This window comes from Struthio camelus, chromosome 6 (genome assembly GCF_040807025.1).
Source record: "Struthio camelus isolate bStrCam1 chromosome 6, bStrCam1.hap1, whole genome shotgun sequence".
Lineage (NCBI taxonomy): Eukaryota > Metazoa > Chordata > Aves > Struthioniformes > Struthionidae > Struthio > Struthio camelus.
This window is the reverse complement of record NC_090947.1, coordinates 10,711,546-10,736,473: the sequence shown is the minus strand read 5'-3', so window position 1 is coordinate 10,736,473 and position 24,928 is coordinate 10,711,546. Positions and strand designations below refer to the sequence as shown.

General features: G+C 40.0%; 1 protein-coding gene across 14 annotated transcripts in view; it reads left to right on the top strand.

The window, feature by feature from the left end:
* SPATS2L (spermatogenesis associated serine rich 2 like) overlaps positions 1-24,928 on the top strand; it is a 137,964-nt gene that overhangs the window by 74,395 nt on the left and 38,641 nt on the right. For 8 of the 14 annotated variants that reach the window (XM_068948201.1, XM_068948200.1, XM_068948210.1 and 5 more), the window contains one exon: positions 18,157-18,218. The exons of 3 other annotated variants lie outside the window; for them this stretch is intronic. In XM_068948201.1, coding sequence (XP_068804302.1) covers positions 18,180-18,218 — 39 coding nt within the window. In that variant the 5' untranslated portion in view covers positions 18,157-18,179. The remainder of the gene's footprint in view (positions 1-18,156; positions 18,219-24,928) is intronic. 3 more of the 14 variants (XM_068948204.1, XM_068948203.1, XM_068948205.1) reach the window with 1 other exon arrangement.

Genomic DNA, 24,928 nt, shown 5'->3' with positions numbered 1-24,928 from the left:
TGCTTCTGTGTCATTAAGTTGATCAGTTCTTACTATACTGTCCTACTGTGTCCCCCCGTTCCTTTTTGGTTGTTTAAACTGCTGTGAAGGCATATCATGGATTGTAACTGAAAATTCTGTTGATTTGATATTCTGAGTTTGTCTCCCACAAAGTAGAGCCCAAGATGAAGTTCAGAGGACTATGGGAAATGATAGCTCCATAGAATGATAGAAAAATGAATTAGGTAAGGCTATGGAATAAAATGCTGAGAAAGTGGGTCTCTGTAATCACCACAGTCCAGAGGTGGCCTGAACCCAGTGTTTTTTTGTCACTTCTTTTGTTTTGAAGAAAGCATTTGTTTAAACATATCAAGCATTCCTTTTGCTATTATGTCTGAAAGTAGTTGGTCTCTCTCTGTCCAGCATATTAGGAAACATGAGCTGCAGTCTGTTCCAAGCCTGAGTCTAACAAGTAGAGGGCAAATGACCTCATCCTTCTGTGTAATTCTAATGGAGATGACCACTTTTCAAATGTCTTTAAGGTTCTTTATTTTACTTGCAACTTTGGACATCTGGATTCTGTTCCCTATCAATAGCTTTGTGAGAGATCTTTGATGAATCACTTAGTACCTCAATTTTGCATCAGTAGAATGAGATAACAGTACTCCTCTCCTGCGCTTGAGCGTCGCTATTGGGAGGATAAATAGATTATGCAATCTTTTGTGAAACACTCAGACATTATTATATGAAGCAGAGGAAGGGCTCATTTGCCCATGCCCTTGATTGCACACACCGTATTTCTTCAGTGTAGAGCAGTAACAGCATTTCTTAGGGATTTTTTTTTTCCTTGAAAAATTTTTTAAACAGTTTCTATTTATGATGGAGTGTTTATAGAAAGTGGCCTTATAGAAACAATCTCTTGTTAGTTTATAATTTAACACTTTAAATTCAGTAGCTATGGACTATGTAATTTCCTCAAAGGAAAGAAGAAACAAAAATATGCCCAAAGTGGTTCTTACACATCTGCAGATACTGAGTGTGGCCAAGTATGTGGTGAAATATTACTCATCTGGCTATGACCTCTATTTACTACAACTAAATGAATCCTCTGGTCGGTTTCTGACCAGACCTTGAGCTGTCAGAAACAGATGGCCTGCCTAGAGAGCAGGATACCTTGGAAGCATCTCCACACTCACCAGAAATGTTATATAGCACAGGAATTTCTCAAAGAGCGGTGCTGGCTTTCAACCGTCTTGGTGAAACAATGGTAATTTTTCAGCTATGTTTGGTCTTCCATATCAGAATAATAGCTTGTGGCCCTGAAAATAGGAAAGATGTTCCTGGCTAGTTAGTGAAGGGCTAAGTTTGTGAACCAGATCACATACCTGGAATGGCAGTAGTAGGTAGGTCAGTATGGCCCACAGAATGATAAAGAACTGTCCTTGCAAGAAACCCTGTGGACAAGATTCTGAGCTGGTAGCATCACTAGGGTTGAAGCTTGGGGGAAGGATGCGTAACAGGGTTCTGTAGCAACAGGGTTTGTACAACTCTTTGAGTAGAGACTTGGCATTTTGCAGTGTGGCTGCCTCTTGATAATGCAGTCCTCCACCGTGCACGCGCACACAAGTTGTGCAGCTAGCTGGTATGTCGGGGCAGGTTGAGCTATCATTCTTGTCTTGCTCCCAAGCAGCATCAGAAGAACAGGAAGTCCTGTTTTCTCCTCTACCGTAGGACTCAGTGTTTGCTGAGGACTATGCTGAGGTAAGGGAATGAATTGCTGGAACGTTTTGTTCCCATCTGAGACATGTGCACGTGCTGGAGACTTCTTTTGGCTTCTGTATGTTACTGGTTTTCTTTTTTAACTGCAAAACTCAGACTTCCACATGCTAAAAGCTAGGCTGGGATTTTAATTGGTGTCAGGCTGCAAGTACTTTGTTCTCAGATCTGTAGTAGGATACCTAGATGTGCTGTTCCCAGTTCAACCTCCAGGCATTTTCTCATCCCTCTCAATAACATTTATTTTCCAGTTTCCTAGATTCTTCCAAAATACCTACTGCCTTCATGGCACCCACAGCAAGGTCTCAGATGGTCTTTAAACAGAAATAACTACTACTGTACACTTCTTACAGCTACACACTAGCCTTAAAGCAGGATAGGCTTTATTTTTGTACACTCTTGTATCTGAGCCTGAATCTTGCAGATGCATCCAGATGTATGAGAGCCAGAGAAGAAGAGTGTTCAGGACACGCTTCTCTGTGTGTCTTTGAACAGCTTGGGTGAGACTCAGTGCTGCAGATACCTTTCATCCTCAGATGCTATAAGTTAGCATGACTTAATTTAGCCCAGTGAACCCTGTCTTTCAGGACTTCAGGAAAAGTTTTTCAGGGTAGTATTTAAAAATTGTGCTAGGAGTTTTATGCCCCAGTTCTTGGTTTTCCAGTTCTGAGGATCCTTCAGGCTGCTATTAAAAGATAGCCAGTGCGTGTATATGTTTTTCCTTTGTGAAAAGCATCACAAAGGCTAAAGCGAATATATAGCTGCATGAGAGCTTTCAGTGTAAGAGTTTGAGGTGGCCATCTTAGTCTGTTACTGGATTTGTCAGCTGGTATGTCATCCATTTCCAGGAGAGATGTGACGTTACAGGGTTTGGATGGTCGCACAGTAAGCGCTCGACACGCAGCGCAACTTGAATGTCTTCATTAAAGGTGCTAGTGAAGTCACGAGCAATTACGAATTGAAACACTGGTTTGAATGAAAGTTTCCTTAAACAACTGGGAAGAGCGAACATACTCATTAAGAAGCAGCATACACTGAAGGCAGGGCAGAGTTGCACCTTTCCAATGTGTTCTGAGAAGGTTTATGTTGCAGAAGGTACAGTTTTTCTTGAGCGGTGGTAGCTTGCACTTTTGTTCCCTCTTTGGAGGAGGTTGAAAGAATTGCAGGTATTCTTATCCTCTGTGGCTGAGGTGCAAACACCTTCTCTGAGGGCAGTAGGATGGAGTGTGTGTTCTGCTAGAATGGAGCACTAAGGCTGTAATTTGTGCCCTGCCCAACAGCAGGGCATATGTGGAGATAAGGTGGTGAAAGACTCCTTGTATCTTTCCTCTAAATGCTCAGTTCCGACAGTTTAAGAAGAGGGAAAAGAGCCCAAGCACTCCCTGTTTGCTGTGCTCTGATTGCAAGCAAGGTGGCTAGACTGTCCATTCTCAGCTAATGAGCAGAACCCCTGGAAAATGCAGGATGGGTAAAATTTTCTCCCTATGTCAATATTATTGGGAATTCTGCATGTTTAAGGAAGATAGCTAATGGAGCAGAATCTCATCCTGAGTAAATTGCTTCTTATATGTGGGTCTTATTTTTCATTGTTGGAGAGGGAAGTCCAAATATTGAGCAACTACAAAGCCAGCTTCTCATCAGCCAAAATCCTTGGATCTGTGGATGCCAGCGGTATAGCTCTATGTTAACCGCAGAATGTAATCGCAGCTCACATCTGCTGTCTGCAGGGCCAGCTCTGCGTGTTTTGGTATGTGGCTAAATTAGGGATGTGAATTTGTGGCAGTTCTGACTGTGTGGTTTTGCTGCAGAGAGAAGTCTTTCAGAATGACTGCTGTAACTGCTCTTTGTGAATGAAGGTGCTAATCTTATGCAAGGTTTCATGAAAATAGTCAGATGTTCAAAAATAGATCAGCTGCTTAAGAATTGCCTTTGTCTTTACTTGAGGTGCCCCTAGATAAATAAGGGAAAGGTGTGACTAACATAGGGCCTTATTTGACAATCCACACAGTGAGCAGTTCTTCTCTGACTGCACTAACCACTATAACTTCCGTCTTTGATAAGCTGAACTTAACTCATCCCACAGTTTGCCATGGTTTGGGCTCTATGGGGATAACTGGCTCATAGGGAGTTCATTCTGTTTTTTGGATTAAAAACATCAGCAGATGTTTCTGAGAAATGTTTAAGCTGTGATGAAATAACTTTTTTTTTCTCCCAACAAAAACCCTATTTGATTGGAAAATTCCCAGCCAGCTCAATTTATTGTGTGTCAGCTCTTACTGCTTTCAGGTTGGCTAGATCAAGCTGAGATGCTGAAAATTTAGCTTGCTTAGCATATTAACTCTGTGAACTGGCACAGTTTCTTTGACTAGGCTTCTGCGCAACACACAGGAGCTTCTGAGTGCTGTTGTAACATTCCTAATAAACAGAGGTGGCAATGGAGACTTAGCAGGTAGGGCAGTTGTGAAGTCCCCATATAAAACCTGCTTTTTCAGGCATTTCTTGTCTGAAAAGTACTGGTCTCTGTGTTTGGTACCCAAGAAATGTGGTTAAGGTGCACTTTAGTACACTGACCTTTACCGTATGTAGGGCATTGCTAGAGCTTAATTTGATGCTTTTGAACAGTGAGACCCTCATTCTAGATTCTGCGGAACAAAATAAGTGTTACCTTATCCTAAAAAGAGTTGTTCAAATAGTCCTTCTGGCTGGGTGCAAAGTAAAGGTTGGTAATGTGCCACAGTTTTTATGAACTCAGGGATTGTGGCATGCCAAAGATCACCTCTGTTGAATGGGTAAAAATAGACAAGCTGAGAAATGCTTTAGTGTATGTATCCCAGTGTTTTGCAGTGTAACTGGTCATACATGTCTGGGAGAAAAATACCCAGAGAATAAAGCATTCCACTGTTTTCTTTGAAGTGTTTCCGGCTTACGCTGCCAGGCAGCACTTTACATGCTTTTGACCTCTAGAAGCAAGGAGGTTTTCTGGGATTGTCTGCTGACTATTGGCGGGATGGGAGAAGACTGGCTATGGTGCCTTTGCATCTTTTTGGCAGTGCACAGTCAGCATTGATTGATTGTACTTTTACAATTAATTTTGACATCCCTGTGAACGGCAAAACCTGGGTAATGTGGGTTGCTGCTGGAAAGGATAATTGGTTTCTTGTTTTGCTTCTATGAAGAAATGCAGTTTGAAGTCAGTAAATACTGTAATAATCACTTATTTTAATGGGTAAGAGAAAGTAGGTTGAAGGACTGTATGAACAGTAATTATAGGTTAGCTTGTTTAATGCTTTGTTGTTGTTGTTTCCAGGAATGTCTTTTGTTAACACAGGAAACCAGTGCAAGGTTTTCCTTGAGGATAGGAGGGTGGGGAAGGAGAGGAAGGCCAGCATTTGTTTTAAATATAGGGATTCGGTATATTTTGTGACTCTGTGGATATCGTTAACTTTGGAACACTGCTGAGGCTGCATCTGTTTATCATGAGTATACATCAGGTCATTTTAATAGAGGAATGTCTAGGAAATGTTTAGTGTTTTTCTTAATATATGTATCTATTTCCCTTAAAATACTGTGCAAGGGAAAATTTGCATCTGTTTGAAAGGACCTATATGGGGTGACTCAGAAAATGAATGGCTGCTTTTAACTTCAGTGCTCAGTTTTGCAAGGTTCAAACTGCTCTGGCATCTTTAAATCAAGTAAGTACTTACCTTTAAGCATATGCATAATCTCACTGAATCATGAAGTATGTTTACATATGCTTTGAACACATTTTAGTGACCCGAGGCCTAGCTACATAAGACTTCTTTAGGTCTTTCTTGCTTCTAGTTAGAGTATCTGGCTTTATCAGTATTCATCAAAGTCCTTCTTTCCCAAAGTTTAGTCAAAAACTTGCCACTTGTTATGAGTGCAGTGCTTCCTTGCAGGCTCAGCTGGGGTGGCTCCGGCAGCTGCCTTCAAAATGCTGCTGCCTGGAGGATCCTTTCTTTGCATTTCTGTGGCTATGGTGGTGAGCTCTGCTGGGTAGCTCTGCTGTGCTGGCCTTTGGGCCCAGCGGCCAGCAGGTGTCAATCCACATAGCTCTTTGAATTCAAAGGAATTGCTTCAGCTTGTATTTGCTGAGAATCTGCCCTGCACATCTAACTAGGAAATTGCATCTTCAAAGAGATAGGAACTGGAGAGAGAAAGACAGTGCAGACCCACAACACAATACAAAAGAAGCTGAAAATGTGAATAGCTCTAGGACTTCTTTGAATTTAAGATTTATTCTGAGGATATAGGAATTTACTCTAATGTAGCTTGGTTCCTGGTTGAAGCTTGATTCTTTATGATAATTATATTTTTGAATGTCTAAAACAAGTATAAATGTGAACCCTTCCTGACATTCACTTTTGTCCCTCTATTTTCTCTTTTTAGAGAAACCACTGTGATTGAGGCAAAGTATCCTACTATATTAGATAATTTGGCATTATTGTTCTCATACCACGCTCTTCTAGCAGTCCACGTTTGGGCAACCGCAGAAACAAATTCATGTACACTGTCTCTTGGCATGTCATTCTAAGCTAAAATCAAAGCCAATGTAAATGATTTTTAGTGACTCCAGCACCTGCCAAGAATGACTTAAAAGATAATACACAATTTGTAAAAATTAAAAATTAACTTTTTTGCAGGGGGTTCATGAAAATGTGTAATTTTGGTAGATTGTATTTTAATATTTCACTGCTCCTTTTCAGTATGTTTGGCAAGATTCCTTCAGACGCTTGAGGAAGAGCAAGACTAATGTTTGTTTTGGCAGCCACTGCTGTGGAAAGTGAGTTTCCTCAGTCTGCTTCTTTCTGAAATACTGAAGGAAATTCTCTTTCCAAATCCGCCATCCCTCCTTCCTGCATATCAGAGAGGACCATTTTATTGTCCCTGTAGCTGAATCCAGCTATTCTGAACTGTACTTGGCTCTGCTAGTGAGATGGATGTAGTAATCCCAGACACCTTTAGTTTATGCTGAATCACAGAGTTAGGCTCTTCAGATGCTCCTTTAGGATGCCAGCCAGCAGAAGGCAGGCTGTCAGACCTAAACAATGTCAAGAGTGTGTGATCCACTTGCAACTCGCTGTTGCGGAGCAGGGACAGTATAGAGCCACGGGGTTCAGTCCCTGAAGCGGAGGGCTCAAGGAGCCACATGAGTTGCTACTTTACCCTGAGCAGTCACGGGCAGCTGTGGTATTGATGGAGTGGTGCTGGGATCCTTGGCTTTGAATCCTCAGAGTAGGAAAATGCCTTTACTGGCTCTTGACAGGTTCTAGGAAGCTATTTAATTAGGTATGTTTTGAGGCTAAGATGAAAAATAACTAGAGAAACTTCCCTTCTCCTTCCTGTTTCCAAGAATGGCCCAGGTGTTAAAGCACACTTCGAGGGGGCAGGAAACTGGTTTGGAACAGGCGTTGATCTTCAGTATCTATATGCTGGAGGTATTTCCCTGTTGCTGGACTCCTGGGGCTTCCATCTGAGCTGCTTCACTTTGATTAAATAAACATTTGTAGGGTGGACTTACAGAAAGTGACTCCTCATTCTTTGAAAAAGTTCCCATTTTGATGGATTGATACTTTCCTACTCTGAAACAAAAAATTGTTGGTAGACTTCCCAGCTTATTGCAGTTTAGCTTTTTTGGTGTTTTTTGTGGTTTATCATAGCTTCCGAACGTGGCATAGTGTTTCAGCTCCGTTGATGGTTGTTTCCTCCTTCGGCAAAAGATGACGTAGATTGTATAGGTCGGAAAGAAGAGCATGGGAAAGCGCTATTGCCTCAGTTTTGAACTAAATCTGTATTCCACCACCCACATCCTTTTCAGTGGTATAGTTGATAGCTGTTGGGGGCAAGCAGAAATCCAAGACCATGTATCTGAGCAGGGACATAAAACCAAATGAATTAAGGAGCACAAATATGTGATGTAACGTAAATTGTGAAGAACTGAGGAAGGGAACTGTCTGCTTCAGATTCCTGTCACTCTGCTTCAAACAGCATACAGCTGTGCAGCTTTAGAGAGGGGCTGGCCTGAAAAGAAGTCACTTTTCTTGACTGTTTACTAAGGACTATCTACTAATCAGTATGGCAAAGAGGATGGGAGGAATTTTCAAAGGTTGCTCCTAAGTCATTTGACTGTTCATTAGGAAAGCTCTTATATTATGTAAATAACCTTATTTAGAAAGGCCCAGGACTATGTAACAAAGACTTCTTTCCAAAAATCTCACAGTGTTTTCAGGATCTGAATTCTCAGTTTCTGTTCAAGAAACATTATAGTGTTGTATGTGCTTTGAGGGTTTTTCAGTGTTTACAGTGCTATTTATTTTTAAAGTAGTTGTGCTTATTTTATTTTAAAATACGATTAATTCATAAAATGTGGTGATTATATGCATTGTTTCTACCCACTGAACTATGACTGAACTGACTAGAATGCGTTCTTAAAACTTTCAGGGTTAGCTATTCTTTTGGTGTCCATTATTTAGCAAACACTTGACTCGGTTTTCTGTAATAGGCTATTCTATGAGTTTATGAAGTTTGAACATTCCACTATCCTTACTATCTTTTCTGAACCAAGACAGGGAACAGGAGATTGAGCTACCTTCTAGCATTATCTCTGTTTTTGCTGATAGTGTGACATAATATTTTTTTTTTTAGTCCGTAACATCATTTGAACCCCCACGATTTAATTTAAACACAATTCAGTGTGATTGAAGTGATAGAGAGGAGAAAATGAACAGGATGGAGAACCTCATAGGTCTAAGGGCTTGCTGCAGCTTTGTTATAGCATGTTGGGCTTGTTATAGCCCAACATGCAGAGGTTGGGGGGGGTCACTCACCCTAAGCTCGTTGCCGCTACAGAGTAGTTGATGGCCATCCTCTGGACTAAGTTGAGGAATAGTAATAAGCCACAGAAAATTAGCCTGTTTGGATATTAGTATTGTGAATATTTTAAAGCACAGATGTAGACTATAAGGTCATGCACCAAAGATCTCCTTTTTATGGTTGGAAGCCAAATAACCATCAAAGGAAGGAGAAGAGCTTTATACATCCTTGAAGCAAGTTATAGTTTACTAACTACGTAAGTACAGAAGATGACGGCTGGTGTAAGAATGTACATATGTAGCTATGCAATATATGTATATACCATTAGAAGGAAAACAAACTCTACTCCAGTAAGAAGATACACAAACAGGGGAAGCTGAAACGTCTTCCGGTGACTGTTAATGATATTGTGATGGCTCTCTGGCAGGCAACAAAATATTGGGTACACATATAAATTTGTGGATCACAGGGGTGAAAGCGTCACAGAACAACTTAGTTGGAAGTAGCATGCCTGAGTATGTATAGGTGCCTGTATATAGCCATTACAGCAGTTAGAAAATACCTACTTTGTACTAGTACCCATCTGTTCCTTAATGTGGGTATCTTGTTCTATATTGAACTTGCACATGTGCCCTTCTGTTGCCTGATTCTTAGTTCTGATAATTTACTGTAATTAATGCAGAGCTGGCCTTTTGTCAGTGTTGTGATTCAGGTATTTCGCATGACAGAGTTCGTTTGTTTTATTACAAATACGGCAAGAGCAGAGACCAAAATTTTGCAGTGGAAAAATGCAAGGAGATGGCAGAGTTTGCTGTAGAATTTCCTAGGGTGCATTAGGCAGAGTGTTGCCAGCAGGTCGAGGGAGGTGATCCTGCCCCTCTATTCAGCCCTGGTGAGGCCTCACCTGGAGTACTGTGTCCAGTTCTGGGCTCCCCAGTACAAGAGAGACATGGCACTCCTGGAGAGAGTCCAGCGGAGGGCTACCAAGATGATTAGAGGGCTGGAGCATCTCTCCTATGAAGAAAGACTGCAAGAGCTGGGCCTGTTCAGCCTGGAGAAGAGAAGATTGAGAGGGGATCTCATCAACGTGTACAAGTATCTGAAGGGGGAGTGTCAAGAGGATGGGGCCAGCCTCTTCTCCGTGGTGCCCAGCAACAGGACAAGAGGCAATGGGCAGAAACTGAACCACAGGAAGTTCCATCTGAACCTGAGAAAAAACTTCTTCACTGTGAGGGTGACAGAGCATTGGAACAGGTTGCCCAGAGGGGTGGTGGAGTCTCCTTCGCTGGAGATATTCAAAACCCGTCTGGATGTGATCCTGGGCAATATGCTCTAGGTGACCCTGCTTGAGCAGGGAGGTTGGACGAGATGATCTCCAGAGGTCCCTTCCAACCTAAACGATTCTGTGATTCTGTGATTCTGTGAATTTAGCCTGAAGCATTAATAAAATGAAAACTAATTTCTAAGCCTCGATATTTCAGTAAACATGCATTAGGCCAAGTTTCTTCTTGCACCAATTGCTCAGAAGTACAAGAAAGATCGAGAAAATGTTACACATTTTACCTGTTATTATTACAAATACAAGCATGTATTTTGCAGCCTTCTGGGTTCAGCTGTTCTCATGAGTTTTCTACCTTTGTGAGCTAAAGCCCCAGCATCACTGATTGGTTTCACTGCAGTGTAGTGCCACTTACACTGCACTTAAACTTGAATGGTATTTGCTCTGTAAAGGCCGATTCTGAAAGTGCCAGAATTTGCATTTTGTTTGGATCTTTTTGAAATTTGATTTCTGTTGCTCAGATGCAGGATAATGTTAATGATCTAAATATGAATATGACCTGTTTTGGATTGTTCTCAGCCCAAAGTATATTCTGCAGAGTCTGCTGACTCTTGCATTTACATTTCTCTGGGATGATAACCCTAGTAGTAACTGTCAGATGGTCTCAGCAGCACAAGCGACTTGAGGATCCATCACATGCATCATGTACTCCCCAGCATGAAACCACAGACCCCCATGGAGCACACATATGTAGAAGCCTGGCTTTGCTCAGGTGCTGAGAAGGACGTGAGCTAGCCAGTGGGAGGAGAGGGGAAGCACAGACACTCCCTGTGTGGTATTGGTAGTAGCACCATCCCTGCTCAAGAAGAGGAGAGTACAGCAAGGCCAGACAACATGTGGTAGACCAGAACAAGGCTCAAGACCTACTGCCACCTAACTGTTTTGTTGTCTCACAGATTGGACATCATGGTCCAACTGTGGTACCTGCTTAGAACAGTTCCTGCCCTTGGCAGAAATCCGAGAAGGATGGGAGATAAGTTTCTGGGGAACCCCGCTCAGGTGCTAAGGACTGTCCTTCTTCTCATATCCCACTCTCCTCTCTCTGTCCCTTTGATCTTTAGGAACATAACTATGGTTATGAGCCACATAGGTTCATAGTCTCTCAGGTATGGATTCTGTGATGCTAAATAACATAACTGAGTTCCTGATGCAGCCTTGCATACTTTCCAACTTCCATGCCTGGCTATCCATTTTCAAGCAGTCTTGTAAGGCTATAATATCTCTAAGACATCTGCTCCTTTCTCAGTTGTAATAACAGTTGTTTCAGAAATTGTCAAGGTGGAGCTGACATGCAATGGGGGAGCATAAACCTCTTTTTTTATAGGAGTCCAAACTTAAAATGTCTCACTGATTCTACATGTATTTCCTGCATCCTATTTCCAGCTCTGCAGCCAAGGGCTTTCAGGCAGATCGCTGTTTCCTGTGTGATGACCCTCAGGGAATCAGGCTGCATTAGCCAAGCAGAAGGGAGAATGCAGAGGCAACTGCTCTGTTCTGTGGTTGAGATAAGCATGACCAGGAGACAGCAGAGGGGCTGTGCTCTGTAAAGGGAGAGTAGTGTGAATGTCTGATTGTATCTGTACTTATATATGTTTATATTTAAAGGAAAGGATGTTAAAGACCTCAGATACCATTAAATTTATTCAGTGGCACCTACCAGCCTGAAGTGGCTAATCTCAGACTTAAGAAAGCTAGGAAATACTTAATGATGGTGTATACCATTTCTGGATATGACTCTTTAGAGAGGCGTAAGACAATACTGGAAAAACAGTAGCTCTGTATTAATTATACTTTACACTGTTGTACTGAATGTGTTCGTTTAGAATGACACAGGAAGCTTAAAGGGTAGCTGGGAGGACACTTATTAATGTGTCCTAAATACTCTTGACGCTGGTTATGTTTATGCATTTGTTTTTTAATTATTGTATTTATCCTTAAACACTACGCTACAGCCAATAGAAAATAATAATCTTGAGATAGTGAAGACAAGTATCTGAGCCTCATGCTATCTGTAGTCATTTCACAACCATGAGGGCAGAGCTTTAGGCACAACTGAAATGGATTTGAGGACAAAAGCTTTTGAATTTTGGATATATGGAGATAGGTCTCTGGTTTGTTCTGTCAGATACTTTATTACAGGGCACCAAGGATCTATAACCATCAGTCACGTACACGCTAATGTTTGGCGTTTGACCTGAGAGAGAATTTTTTCTGCTGCTATTTAAAATCTCAATGAAGACTGGAATAATTCCTGTCTGAAATATTTGGATTGTGAGGTCTCACTCTCTTGCAGTTTTGTCAGCCCTTATAACACAAAAATACTTCATTTTCTGATGTATTTTTAAGTTATGTTGATCCCAGCATTCATTTGTGATTCTCTGGTGGCATCTCTGTACGATAGCATCAGTGAAAGCCAAACGTGGAATGAGGGATGTCTCTCTCTGATTCTGCTGTTTTTGTGTTCACCTCGGGCATGTGGAAGGCTGCAGACAAGATGGTGTAATATATTACACGTGGGATAGATATTTTTAAATGGGATTACTGAGCTTTAATTTGGTAGAGGAAGTGGGTATGCAGAAGATAAGCACATGGTGTGGGCTGCTACAATCTCGTTATGTACTTAGTTTTTGAATCTTACATTTTGGAGTTGGCTCTAAAGCTGTAATTGCTTTGTTCCTCCTGGACCTTACATGTCAGTCTTTTGTAGCAGGGAGATTTTGACCAAACTATCTGGAGATAAGTAAACGATCCTTAATTTAAAAAAAAAAAAAAAAAAAAATCCATACTCCACCAATGATGTACTTTATGAACATATTTGAGTGACAAAATTGTAAATTCCCGTTGCTCTGTTAACGGTGAAAGTTTCCTCAGTGACCGTACTCTGAATGTGTATAGTCACACTCAGTAGGGCTGATAACAAGTTTATGAGCAGTAGGGTCATGTATCCATTTATCTGTTGCCTGGTGTTGTTGTACTGTGGCTCAAAGAGCCCACAAACGTAGGATCGCCTGGCTTGTAAAAAGGAAGAGAGCAGTGCAATAAAAATGTGGCAGAGGCTTTTTTTGGTTCCTTTGTGGGACTTGGAAAAGTTAGTTACAGTACATTGGGAAGAAATTAGCCAAGGAAAGGAAGTACTGGGTTACCACAAGGTGCAGTGGATGACGGCAGAAGCAGGTAAGGATTTGAGAGGCATTGGCAAGGGTCAAAGTGGTTAGACCTGGGATATTTCTATTGTTTGGGGACAAAGCGGAGATAGTTGCAGTGGGCAGATGAGGAAGTATGTCATTTTAGGGGTGCGAGAGACTCTTCAGCCATAAGCCTACAGATGAGAAACCCCGCCAGCACTAGATTATTCTGAGCTGTTCCCTGTGGAATATTATCTGTTCCCTATTGCCAAAGGTAAGTTGTATCTGCAGATGTCAAAAACAGTGGAACGGCTGTCACAGTCTGCTCCGCTCGGATAGAGCTCACTGCTGGTGTGCTTTCACAAATCACATCTGCCTGGCAACATTTATACTTTTATAAGCTCCATTTTTCCCCACTGGGTGGTATTTGCAGAGGAAATTTTTTGTTCTGTTTGGTGGGGAGGATGTTTCTTCTATTTCTGATACAATTTCTAAGGCTGAAGTTTAAATAGTACCAGATGGTAATTGCCAAGTTTTGCATCAGGGGCAAGGCACAGTCTTGGTCTCATGAGTCTCTGATGCTTGAGATGCAGGCAATCCCACCCATGCAAAATGCTGCACAAAATGAAGAGTTTAGCAGCTTTGCCCCAAGGCCTGTCTAGCTGGAAATGTTTTCTGAGCCAAACACCCCAGAAAGCAGTACAAGCTGAAAGGTGGCAGGTGTTCTTCGGAGGCTGAGCACAGTGGCACTGGGATTTGAGAGCTGCTTGAAGGCAGAGAAAGAAAACGTCTGTAAAGGCTAGGCAAAGCAGCCACGTATTTAAGGCTGTGGCAGGTGAGCTCTGACATATTTTGTTGCAGTGATTTAAGGTTATATCTAGCTGTCTGCCCTGCTGGCCGTTGTTGCTTGCAGTAGAGGCAGCAGGGCAGAAAACATGCACCTTGGCTATCCTAGACCAGTCTGACATTAGCTTAAACCTGCATGGAGTTACTTGAATTGCTTCATTTGGTAGGCGAAGAGAAGGAGTAAAGCTCTGCCAGATTTAATCTAGTCTGCTCTCCAGCATTCCCTTGGAGCGTGTCTCCTGTATTTTCTCTCTTCATCTTACTGAAACGCTCTGTTTTAAAAGGCAGGGTATACTATCCCATTTGGAAGTATGTAGTAGGTATAGAAGGAATGGCCTGTTCCCCATATTTAAGGGCAGGATATAACAAGCAACTGAGAGTGATTTCCTGTTCCAGGAAATGTGTTTGGAAATCAGTGTCAGGAATTAATGACCTGTTTAAATAAGAGATTCTATGGCATTTCTTTTATTTTTTTCATTCTTTTTTAATGTCCTGTTGGCATGACATGCAATGACGTTTCAGAAGCCCAAATATGGGCGAGAGGTTTGGACAGAGAGGCAAAGCATTTAAGCTGACGTTCAAGCTGAGCACCTTTCGTACAATGTTTTGTGCATTACAAATCGTGTGCTTGTGTTAACTTAAGGAAAAATCTTAGCCGCTACAGAAAATTCATTGCAAAAGATCTTTCTCCAAACCTTTTGCGTGCATGTTTGTGTAGTTATTGACACATAAGGAATGTTCTCTGCCAGGTTTAGGGCTCATGTTAGGGTCATACCTTGCTGTTCGTGCTCTTTATGCAGAGTCCCTGAAATCAGTGAGACAGCTCAGATAAGAAGAAGCTTCTCTCACAGTTACAGTTCAGAATGTAGCTGTTAAAATTTAGATCCAAGCCTGCAGCAAAAGCTTCTAAACTTCGTTGGGACTATTCCCATGTATCAAATCATTCATGTGCTATAGTCTTTCTTCACAGGATTAGAAATGCAGCAATTTTTCAATATGGGGATTTAAAAAAAAAAAAATCATTGCAGGAAAAAACCAATTAATTCAATAAATCAGTTTGTGCTACAAAGACAAAACTAACATGATTAAAGTATAGCAGTAAATAATATTTTTAAAAATTAGTGCTACACTGACATTTTGCTTTTAATGTATCATTTGTATTTTACTTATTTAACAAGCAGTGCTGAAGTGAATTCGATAAATGAGCAAGTGTTTTGTGCAAATTATTTCAACTATGTGCCCTTGGAGAAAGTGAACAAAAAATACCTCCAACTCAATTTTAGCATCTTCATTTGATGATTGACAGCTGTAATATGCATATCAGTGAAGAGTCTCAAATGGAGAAGAATGACTCCATTTGCAAAAGCCAATGCTCGGTTAGTTCGTGATCTTTTTTTTTTTAAAAAAAAAAAAAAAGAGAGAGAGAGAGAGACTCAGTGAGTTTCTCGGTGAAAAGCAGGGGTATGTTAGTTTTGGGTGGCTTGCCAAGTCTTCTTGAAACAGCTTGTGGTTGCAGGCAAGCTGAATCAGCACCACATTCAGCAGTGGAAGACTATAATCATAGTAATACCTGGAGCACGCAGCAAAAGAGACACAAGTCAAATCTGTCAGAGTGTTGTATGAAGTTTTTATGTCTGGTTTTAAACTGAATCAGAGCATTGCTACAAAGAACAAATTTGGTTAAGTGGTCTAGTATGGTTTAATTAGCAAATTTAATTTAAATTAAAAGTATTACTTAGCTAATATCCCTGAAGGAGCATAAATTGAGAGGTTCAGTTTTTTTTTTTTCTAAGAGAAGGTAAATAAAATTAATGTGATTAATTTGCTTAATACAAGATGCAGTTTTAAATTTTATAGTTGGGGTACAAAAGTAGTAAAATATATGCTAGAATTGAGATGGCAAATTTGAGATTTTTTTTAGGACCAGAAGAGACTATTAGTTATAATCCTTATGGTACTTGGTTTCTGTGGTGTGTGCTGGTTCACTTCTTCAAAAACAGCTTTTCCTGAAAAATGTTAATTATTCTTCGTAAGGTGTGGATCAGCTCAAATGTTGAATGTATTTAAGCCACTAGTCAAGGTGACAGGCTTCCATTCAGTAGTCTTTAACATTACTAAAACCCCTAGATACAAGGGTGATCTGGTCAAATAACTATTCCTTAACATATGGCTATCTATTAGAAAATAGAGAAAGACTTCAGTCCAGCATGGTTTTGGTGATGCTAGGGAGAAGGCATGCTTTTCTGAAAAGTGGTAAGGAATGATGAAGGCTTGCAGAGTACTTTTGGAGCCAGGTTCAGTCTGCACGGGAAATTTGATGGCCTATATGTGACCTCATGTTCTGTGCCCATGTGGCATGAGAAGTAGCTTACAGCAAAAGACAAGAGATTAAAAAAAAAAAAAAAAGGCAAACAGGGACTACAGACTGCAGTCATTTCTCAACACTTTTCTTTAGTTGTTAGAACACATTAAATATTGGAGATGGAGTTGCCCCAGCGTCATATTTCATTGATCTTCTTGCCTGTTCTCTCCAGATATCTTGTAACTCTGCTGTTAGCCATTGGGTGGGTTGGACAAAGAAGCTAATTTGAGTCATTTTAGCCTTAATTAAAAAAAAAAAAAAAGTATCCTGATCTGAGGTACCTTCTTCAGCAGACAGTAAGGCATTCAGAGTGGCCCAGATGCCAGTGAAGAAGTCTTATAAGACATAGCGAGAGTGTAGCCCTGTGCCTTGGCAAAGTGATTGAGTCATTGATTAAAGACCATGTGAGGCAGATAAAAGGTTTGTGAATTTTAATAGATAGTACATCACAGTATAGTTAAATAGAGATAGCAGGAGGAGTATTACTCACTTCAAGCAGTTTTATCATAACTAGCAATGGAAAGGGTTACTTTCCTTTGCTCAGGTGCCTTGAGACTTTTTTCATCCCCCCCCAGCCACTTTTTTTTGTGAGTTTCCATAATTCAGTGTCCTCTCTTCATCAGACTGAAACTTGAAGTGCATTCTTTTCTCCCTACCTTCCTTTTTCCAGTTTACCACACACACAGTTTTGTTGAGTTTGAAAATGTGTTTCCTGGAATCTCATCTTTATAATTAGGAAATAAATGCATACAAAAATGAATAACAAGATTAAATGCGATCAGTGGAAACTCTAATAGAAGCATTTAATTTCTGGAACTTGTATTCCACTACAGTATTGTGTTTCAAAGCAAGAGCTGAGGGAGGATTGTTTAGGTGTATTAAGAAAGATTTAGAAGAATTATGGGAACTCTTATATATCAGCAAACACTGCAAAGAGTTTGAACAGGAAAAAGAAGAAAGTGTTTCAGGTTAAAAACTTGGAAAAAACAAAGATTTCATTCTCATTTCTTCACAACTGTACCTTCAGTGTACAGTAGAATTAAGAAATTCAGTAAGCAAGCCAAGCTTTTATTCAATTTGATTAAGTCTTTGCTATATTTTTTTGTGTGTGACTTAATTTAAAAATTTGAAGATTTGAGCCTATTCCTTACTGAAGTCTAAGGCTTTGATGGAAGTGGGATCAGGCCACTGGATTCCTTACTGTGTTAACTCTTCATTATGTGGTACAGTGTCTCTCTATTTCCAGTTATATGACTGTGTAAACAAAAGCATATAGCAGGGTTTCTTAGTCTCATGCAAATGCCATTCATGTGCCCAAATTTTCAGAGCAGACTTGGAGATTTAACTGTACAGACCCTGTCAGCTTCAATAGGAGCTGTGTAGCTAAATCCTCTCATTTAGTTTTGGAAATACCAGCCAAGCAGCACTTGTCCACCTAACCTCCTGGCACTTTTAACTGCTTTTTAAGATTGGATCATCAGACAAATTTTCTGGCCAAAGTTAAGATTGCTGCTGAATGAGAAAACAGGAGCTGTTGAGTTCAGCTAAGGTATTCCTCATTTTTAAAGCCTGAAAGATACCAAGTAATAATGAACGGGGTCCAAGAGATGTGGCTGGGAGAAATATGATACCCTTTCTATTCAGGTTCACACCAATGAGGCATTTGTAAAAGTGTGTTTTTAGAACTAATCTGAGGAGAGCATGAGATTTCTTGCTTTTTGACGAGATTGAGCACTGCTAAGAGCTGTTCTTTTCCTGTGCTTTTCACATTTCTCTAATGCTTACTTGTAAATGTACGCATTAGTCCTTATAGGTGTAACGCTTTGACAGGTCAGTATTAAAACTTCCAAATTAATCCTTTGTATGTTTTTTTTTTTTTTTCCCTCCTTTCGCAGACAGTATTCTTACCAGAAGAGAGATGGCAGAAACCAGTTCTCCTGCAAATATCAAGGAAAAGGTAGGCTTTTGCCAGTTAGACTTCTCTTGCCCTTGTGGTTCCTATGCATGCTGATGTCATGGAGAATGGTACTTTGTGATCATTGCTGCCATACAAAATACAGCCTTAGAAAAAGTACATCCCTTTGAAAATCATTTTTTTCAGGCAGAAAATGTTATACCTATGATACTTTAGGAGGCAACTTCTAAAATAACAGGGCCTGAAAAAAGTTGGAGAAAAGTTTTTCCTTCCTAGGTAGCTCAGCTTTTAACCGCATTCTGTGTGCATGAGTAGGTCTGCTTCGTATCCTGGCTGGTGCTAGAGCTTCACCAGCCTTTCAGGAGCACTAAAGGGCCTAAAGCACAGAAGACTCTCCCTCCTGCAGGCTATTTGTATGTGAGGTGCTGCCCTACTGGGGATGTAGACTCACATATACGCCCCACCATTATTGCAGCAACCACAGATGGGCAGCGCTGTATAGAAAGAGCCTTAGACTGAACTTGACTACCATGCTGGTTAGTATACAAACCAGCAGGCAGATTGTAAAGAGACAGTCTAACCCATAGTTATTCCTCACCAACATAAATAGTAAACTAGGAAATTTGTCAAAGCACTGGAAAAATGAGAGAGAGAAATGGGAAGAGTATAGGAATATGCCATGCTAGAAGTTATATTTTAAAAGGAGCTATGTTTTAAGAATTCACCTGAGCATCATCTTTATAAAATTATATTTATTCTATTTAATACTTGAGAAGAGAGGTGTTGCTTTACATTTAGGAAGTTCAGAAAAGGCTAACGTATCCCTTGATTTATGGGCTTTATGAAGCCCAATCTGGCTCTCAGTGAGAAAAATTTTAAGTCAGTGATTCATGTTAAAGGCCAGAATCCGTTTCTGTCAGTGAGCCAGGTCTTTTCAGGTATCAATGAAAAGTCAATTCACTTCATGAGAGTTGAACAAGGGAAAAGATCAAGTTTGTTTCATAAGATATGTTCATTCAAGGAAGCCCATAATAGTGAAGACAGTGTAAAACTGAGAAATGTAGTCGTCTTCCACCATATCGTAAGACCTGTCTGTGGTGCGTTAACGCATCCTGCAGGGCGGTGGGCATGTGAAATACTCTGTTCTCTTTAGAAAGAGAAGGAACAAGAAAAAACAAGAAATAGAAAGAACAAGGAAAAAAGTTTATAGATAGTTTCTTGGATGAACTTTGTTTTTTAACTGACAGAGCACAAAGATGATTTATCTAACTTCAGTTTTGCAGTTCAGCACTTTAGTGGACCAGTAACAGAGAAAATCATTTGGCATGAGGAATGTGTGCAAGATACTGCAAATATGACTTTCCAATCCAGAGAAGTCCCATGAAGTGAGAAAGAGTTTAGATGTAGTACAGCACACCAGTGTGACAGAGAAAAGAAATGAGAGCCTTGAACTTGAGGCCGGTAGTCAGATTTTTAGTTAACGAGCTGATTTATTTCTGACTTCACAAATAATGAATACCAGTCATGTAATATATTTCTCATAGTTAGTCATGACTAGTAGTTAATGGCTTAGACATTGCATCTGGTTTATGAAGACCTGATGAACCAGGACAACTACTAATCTCCAAACTTTCTGAAGTTTCAGATTGTTAGTGATGTTTTCTGAAAGAACAGTTGCAAACTGTCACCTACCTCCCAACACATGAATAACTCTACTGAGGAAACAGCATAGCAAGCCATGATTTAAACTAAGTAGTTCAGATGGGAATGAGTTCCTGTCCAGCATGCTGTGTTCAGCTTCCTTTACTTATTCACCTTCTTTGCTTTCAAAAGGATATGTAACCTTTTTGCTTTATAACCCCTAATGGAAAACAATTCATTACCTGAGGTACTGTCCAGGTGCCTGCTTTTTTGAGTACTCATATTCATTTTTAACTCCTGGATCACTCATCATGCTTAAGGATTTACCTGTCAATATAAATCTTTATTTCAGTGATGAATGTCTGTCTTAGCCCTCGATAACAGCCCAGGGTGTTTAAATATTGAGACCTTGATAGATTTTGCAATAGAAAATAATGTCATTAAATCTCGTCCACTAGTGCTGGAGTGCTGGAAGGCAAATTACAGTAACTCTCAAAATGCAACTCAGTAAATCAATTGAAGTTCTGCTCATTTACTATGTGGCTTAAATTCTTTATTAATTTAGTCAGTTTTACAAGGGTAGGGTTTTATAGATCATCCATTAGTCTTTTGCCAGCTTAAGAATGAAGCACTGCAACAGGACTTCTATTGACACTAAATATTTGCTATTCCAAATCTGACCTCTGTTGGGAGTATCTAAAATCAAATGTTTACAAACATGCAAATCTTAAAGCAGGAAAATAATTGGATCAATACACCTTCCTGTGTAAATAGATAAATAGAGCCTTCCTTTTTTTTGATTCCTGTATTTTCCATCAGCATTTAGTGCCACTAAATTTCTCTGCCAGAATGAAAAACTAGGTTAACAACAATTACATCTTGATGCAAGATTACCGTTTTCTCTTCTGGAAAAAAACAGACTAATAACCTACAAAATAAAGGCTTAGTGACTAAACAGCACAGACCTAACAAACTGTTGCCTACCTGAACTGGAAAGCTGGCCTGCTCAGTTTGTCATTCTACCTGGAAAAATTTTACTTGTTTTAAGGTGTGATTGCCATGGCATGGCGCAGAACCTCATTTGGCATCTCGTATTTGATTTAAGATAGGATGGTCCTTTCTGTCAGAGGATTCTAGAGACACAGTCGGGTTGTTGCTCAGTAGCACACTAGAAATATGAGAAAAGGGATAAACAGATATGCCCTGCTCGATTGGCTTTAATTGTGTTTGCATGCGCACTGCTAAAATGTAAGAACCTCACTTGCACTCTTGAAAAGCTAGCATATTTACAATATATTGGCCGGGGAGTCCAAATCAGATCCCTTTCTTACTTAGAGAAGTTAAATGTACAGAGCAAGAAGCACTCATCAACACTTGCTACGCAGTGTAATAGTAGTGAGTTTAGTTAGTGTTTACTTTTATTAACCTTTTTTGGGGGGAGTATTTCTGGGAAACAAAAATGAGATTTATAAACTTAATTCCCTTTCCTGAGTTCCTTGTAGCTGTGGCCATTAATACACGTATAAGTAGGCCTTGTTTAAAAACAAAAAAAAAAAACACACACACACACCCTGGAAAGTAATACATTTCCTTCCCAAGTCTCGCTCTCTCCTCACCCTTCCGTCTTACCTCAGTGCTTGCAGATCATAGTATATTTAAGACTTTGATCCTGCAGAGACGTGAATGAAGCCAAAGGTGCTGAACATCTGCACACAAATATTTATTCTTGTAAGTTTTTGCAAAAGTGGAATTTGAGCTTCTACTTAAACTGAATGTTGTTTCTCTGTAGCAAAAATGTGGTACAGAGCCCATGAAAATTTGACTTTTAAGTGGTGGCCTCTCCCCGTGTTCTTTCCATAATCAGCCTCTACTTACGCAGGAAAATAAGACCTCTGCCACTGTTTTAAAGGTAATGTAAGGCTGAGGCAGGCGTTATTGACTAAAGTTAGAATATTGACACAAATGAGGTCTGTAAGGCCCTACCCCTAGTTTGAGTCCTAAGAGAATGCTGCTGTGGTACTCTAATACTTGTGTAATTCATTCTTAGCGTTTCAGCTGAAATAGTTTATAAAGTCAGTAGGTTATACATTCTATTTTACATCATTTCTTTCCTGAGAGATTTGTATAAATGTTGGCGTACGATGTCAGGAGGCCTAGTGGAAGTTTCTATAGCTGGCAGAGGCCCCTGCAGCTGTGATACTCATCTAGTGAGCCAGGGATGTTCAGAGTACCATATTTTAGTGCAGATAACCCACACATTTTCTGGAAAACCACAAGCCCTGCTTTTCAGCAACATGCCCATGTAGGAAGAAGTTTACCCTGGGGATCTCTCATAATAACCTCCTTTGCCTCAACTGTTACTGTAGTCTTCCTTTGCTATCCCACAGGTTCGCTTGCCTCTGATTATCCTCACTTCTGTGCCTGTCTTTGATTATCTGAGGACTTGTTTTCTAGCACCAATGCCTTTAAAGACTGAGTTACACATAATTCAGATCATACACAAACAAATGTACAAATTCACCGGATTAAGGGATAAAATGGGTCAAGCTCACTGGATGAATTCCAAAATAATTTCATAATATTAATGGAGCTATTCTAGCATTTAACCATGTACATCACCAGAAGAGGTGCTGACGTTCTGAATGATGAAGCCTCCTAAATAAGAAGCAATTAAAGTGAAGACTGCAAACCATGTCTTCTCCTACAACAATTAAATTCTTTGGTTTCACAAGAAGGGAGTGAATATCAGACACTCCTCAGAATAGCAGTTCTGCTCTGGCATATGGTTTTGATTTTGATCCAAAGGAATTGGATCTGGATATCAGGAACTGTTCAACATTTGGCACTTAATTGTTGGGTCCATCTTTGTTTTTATTGTGTGTCTGGACATGCTTGAACAAGAACAGTCTTGTTTTAGCTGGAGTTCGGAAAATATTCAGATGAAAATCCTCTTCTTGGGATTCTGTTGTGGTGGAGTTCTGCAGTTTTGCAGGGTTTGTTTTTTCATTTGGTTGGCATTTCAAATGTCACCCAAGCCACCTGTAGGAGCAGATGGGCAGGCTTGTTCTATAAACTGCAAGAACACTTGCTTTGATGTGTGTTTTGGGACTTCACAGTTTTAGGTTACACCATAGTTGTGGTTTTCACAAGTGATGGTTAGATGCGAGGAAAGAGTGAGATTCATGGTGGAAGGAGTGAAACTGGTATATAGATTTTAAAACATCCTTTACAAAAGCAGATAGTTTCCAGTCTATATGGATCTTCTTAAGATTGACCTTTGCCACTGTTCCATGCCAAGGTGTTCATCTAGGTGAACTGAGTCCAAACACCAGCGAAGTCATTCAAGATGCACTTAAGTCATTTGATGAGCCCTTTAGCTTGCATTAAGGATATTATAGAATCAGATCTCTAAATAGTGCCATCCTCATACAAGTGAAATAGTTTTTACTGAGCCAAACCCTTTTTTAATTATTATTATATCTCTTCAGGATTCCTGAAATGTCTTTTTTCTGTTTCATTAGTTCAGAAACTTGGGGGGGAGTACAGTAATTCCAAGATATTTGCCCAAGGTGGAATACTGTAGCAGGTAGAATTTGTTCTGTGGTTCTAAGAAATAAATGATCTGATTGTTTCGGTGTGATGAACAGGGCATGTAGTGGAAAAAGAGGTGCAGTCCTTGTCAAAACTATTATTTTGCTCAAAGGAGACATTAACAATGCTTGTTCAGTGTGTCATGATGAACTCTGGTAGTAAAGTTTCTGAAAAAATTTCTCCAGCCTAGGAAATATGCCTTTAATGCAGCGAAGTTAAATTGTTTTTATGAAATATATTGTGTAGAAATTTCTCAAAACCTTAAAAACTTCTGCCATGAAGTGTTTTGAAAATTCATTTTCCTTCTGAATGTAGCCAGGGCATCTGCTAATAATAAACTGGTAAATTCTGGATACCTGGAGTTCTGCAGACAGCCCCCTTAACTGGACCTCTTGCAGGATTTGGGCCAACCCTAACTGGACATGTAATCTAATTGAATGTCGTTTACACTGCTGCCTGTCCTCGATTGCAGTACACATATACGATGTATATTATATATCTAGGAAGAGTTGTTATTGACATATAGTAAAAATAAGCAGAGTAGATGGATGTCTGTGTATTTGTTGATAAACAGACTTTCAAAATGAATTTAGCTCGTAACTTAGAGAAAATCTATTGAGGTTAGTGTGTAATACAAAGTGGCGCTAGATTTGTGAGCAGGTAAGGTAGTGTTGATATCCAGTACTGTTTTGGTAAGATCTGAAACAAAAGCAGTCATCAGCTGGTCTGTCAGTGTTGCTAACCAAGTAAAAGTAAGTATGATACTTATTATGGTCACTTATTTATTTAAAAATAACTTATTTCAAGGGAATTAGACCAGCTGTGTTCAGGGGTTTCAGAACAGCCGTGAACCTTCAGTGAAGAAGTTTAATTTGTCACTGTCAGGAATATTTAAACAAGTTCTCTGAACCCCAGATATGTTACTTATTCGCCGGAAACATCCTATTTGGGGATGACGCCAAGGGGGAGCAGATGGAGTAGAGCAGCAAAGAGGCAGCAATTGATTCTGTGTTGTTATAGTTGCCTGGAAACCATTTGAAACTGTACAGAGAACCTAAGGGACCAAAATGAATACACTGATATGTCAGTTTGGTTTTCGGTTGTAGAGTAGGTAATCTACTGTCACAAGTTTGCTCTCACAGTTTACGCAGGTTTTATTATTTTCAAGCTTCATTTATCCAGGGAAGTCCTGCGAGATAGGTGTTCATAAGGACTTTAAGTGAATGGAGGTCAAGAGAGGTTAGAATTTCAGTGTCTTCCACTCCTGTGTGCAACACTCCTCAAAGGTAACCTATTACTGAATATTTTTTAGTGTGAACCAAAAATTTGTCCTAAGTGAGATTGCATATACGTTTAACAATAATACTCAGAAAAATAGCCAACTACACTTAATCAGACTTTAGGGATTTTGTTTTGGTATAGAAGCTGCTTGTTTGAGGAGACTTGGAGCCTTTTTGAATTTTGATCCAATGTCTGGGAGGTCCTCAGCAATGTCTGAGTTAAAGGGTGCAATTTCGTAA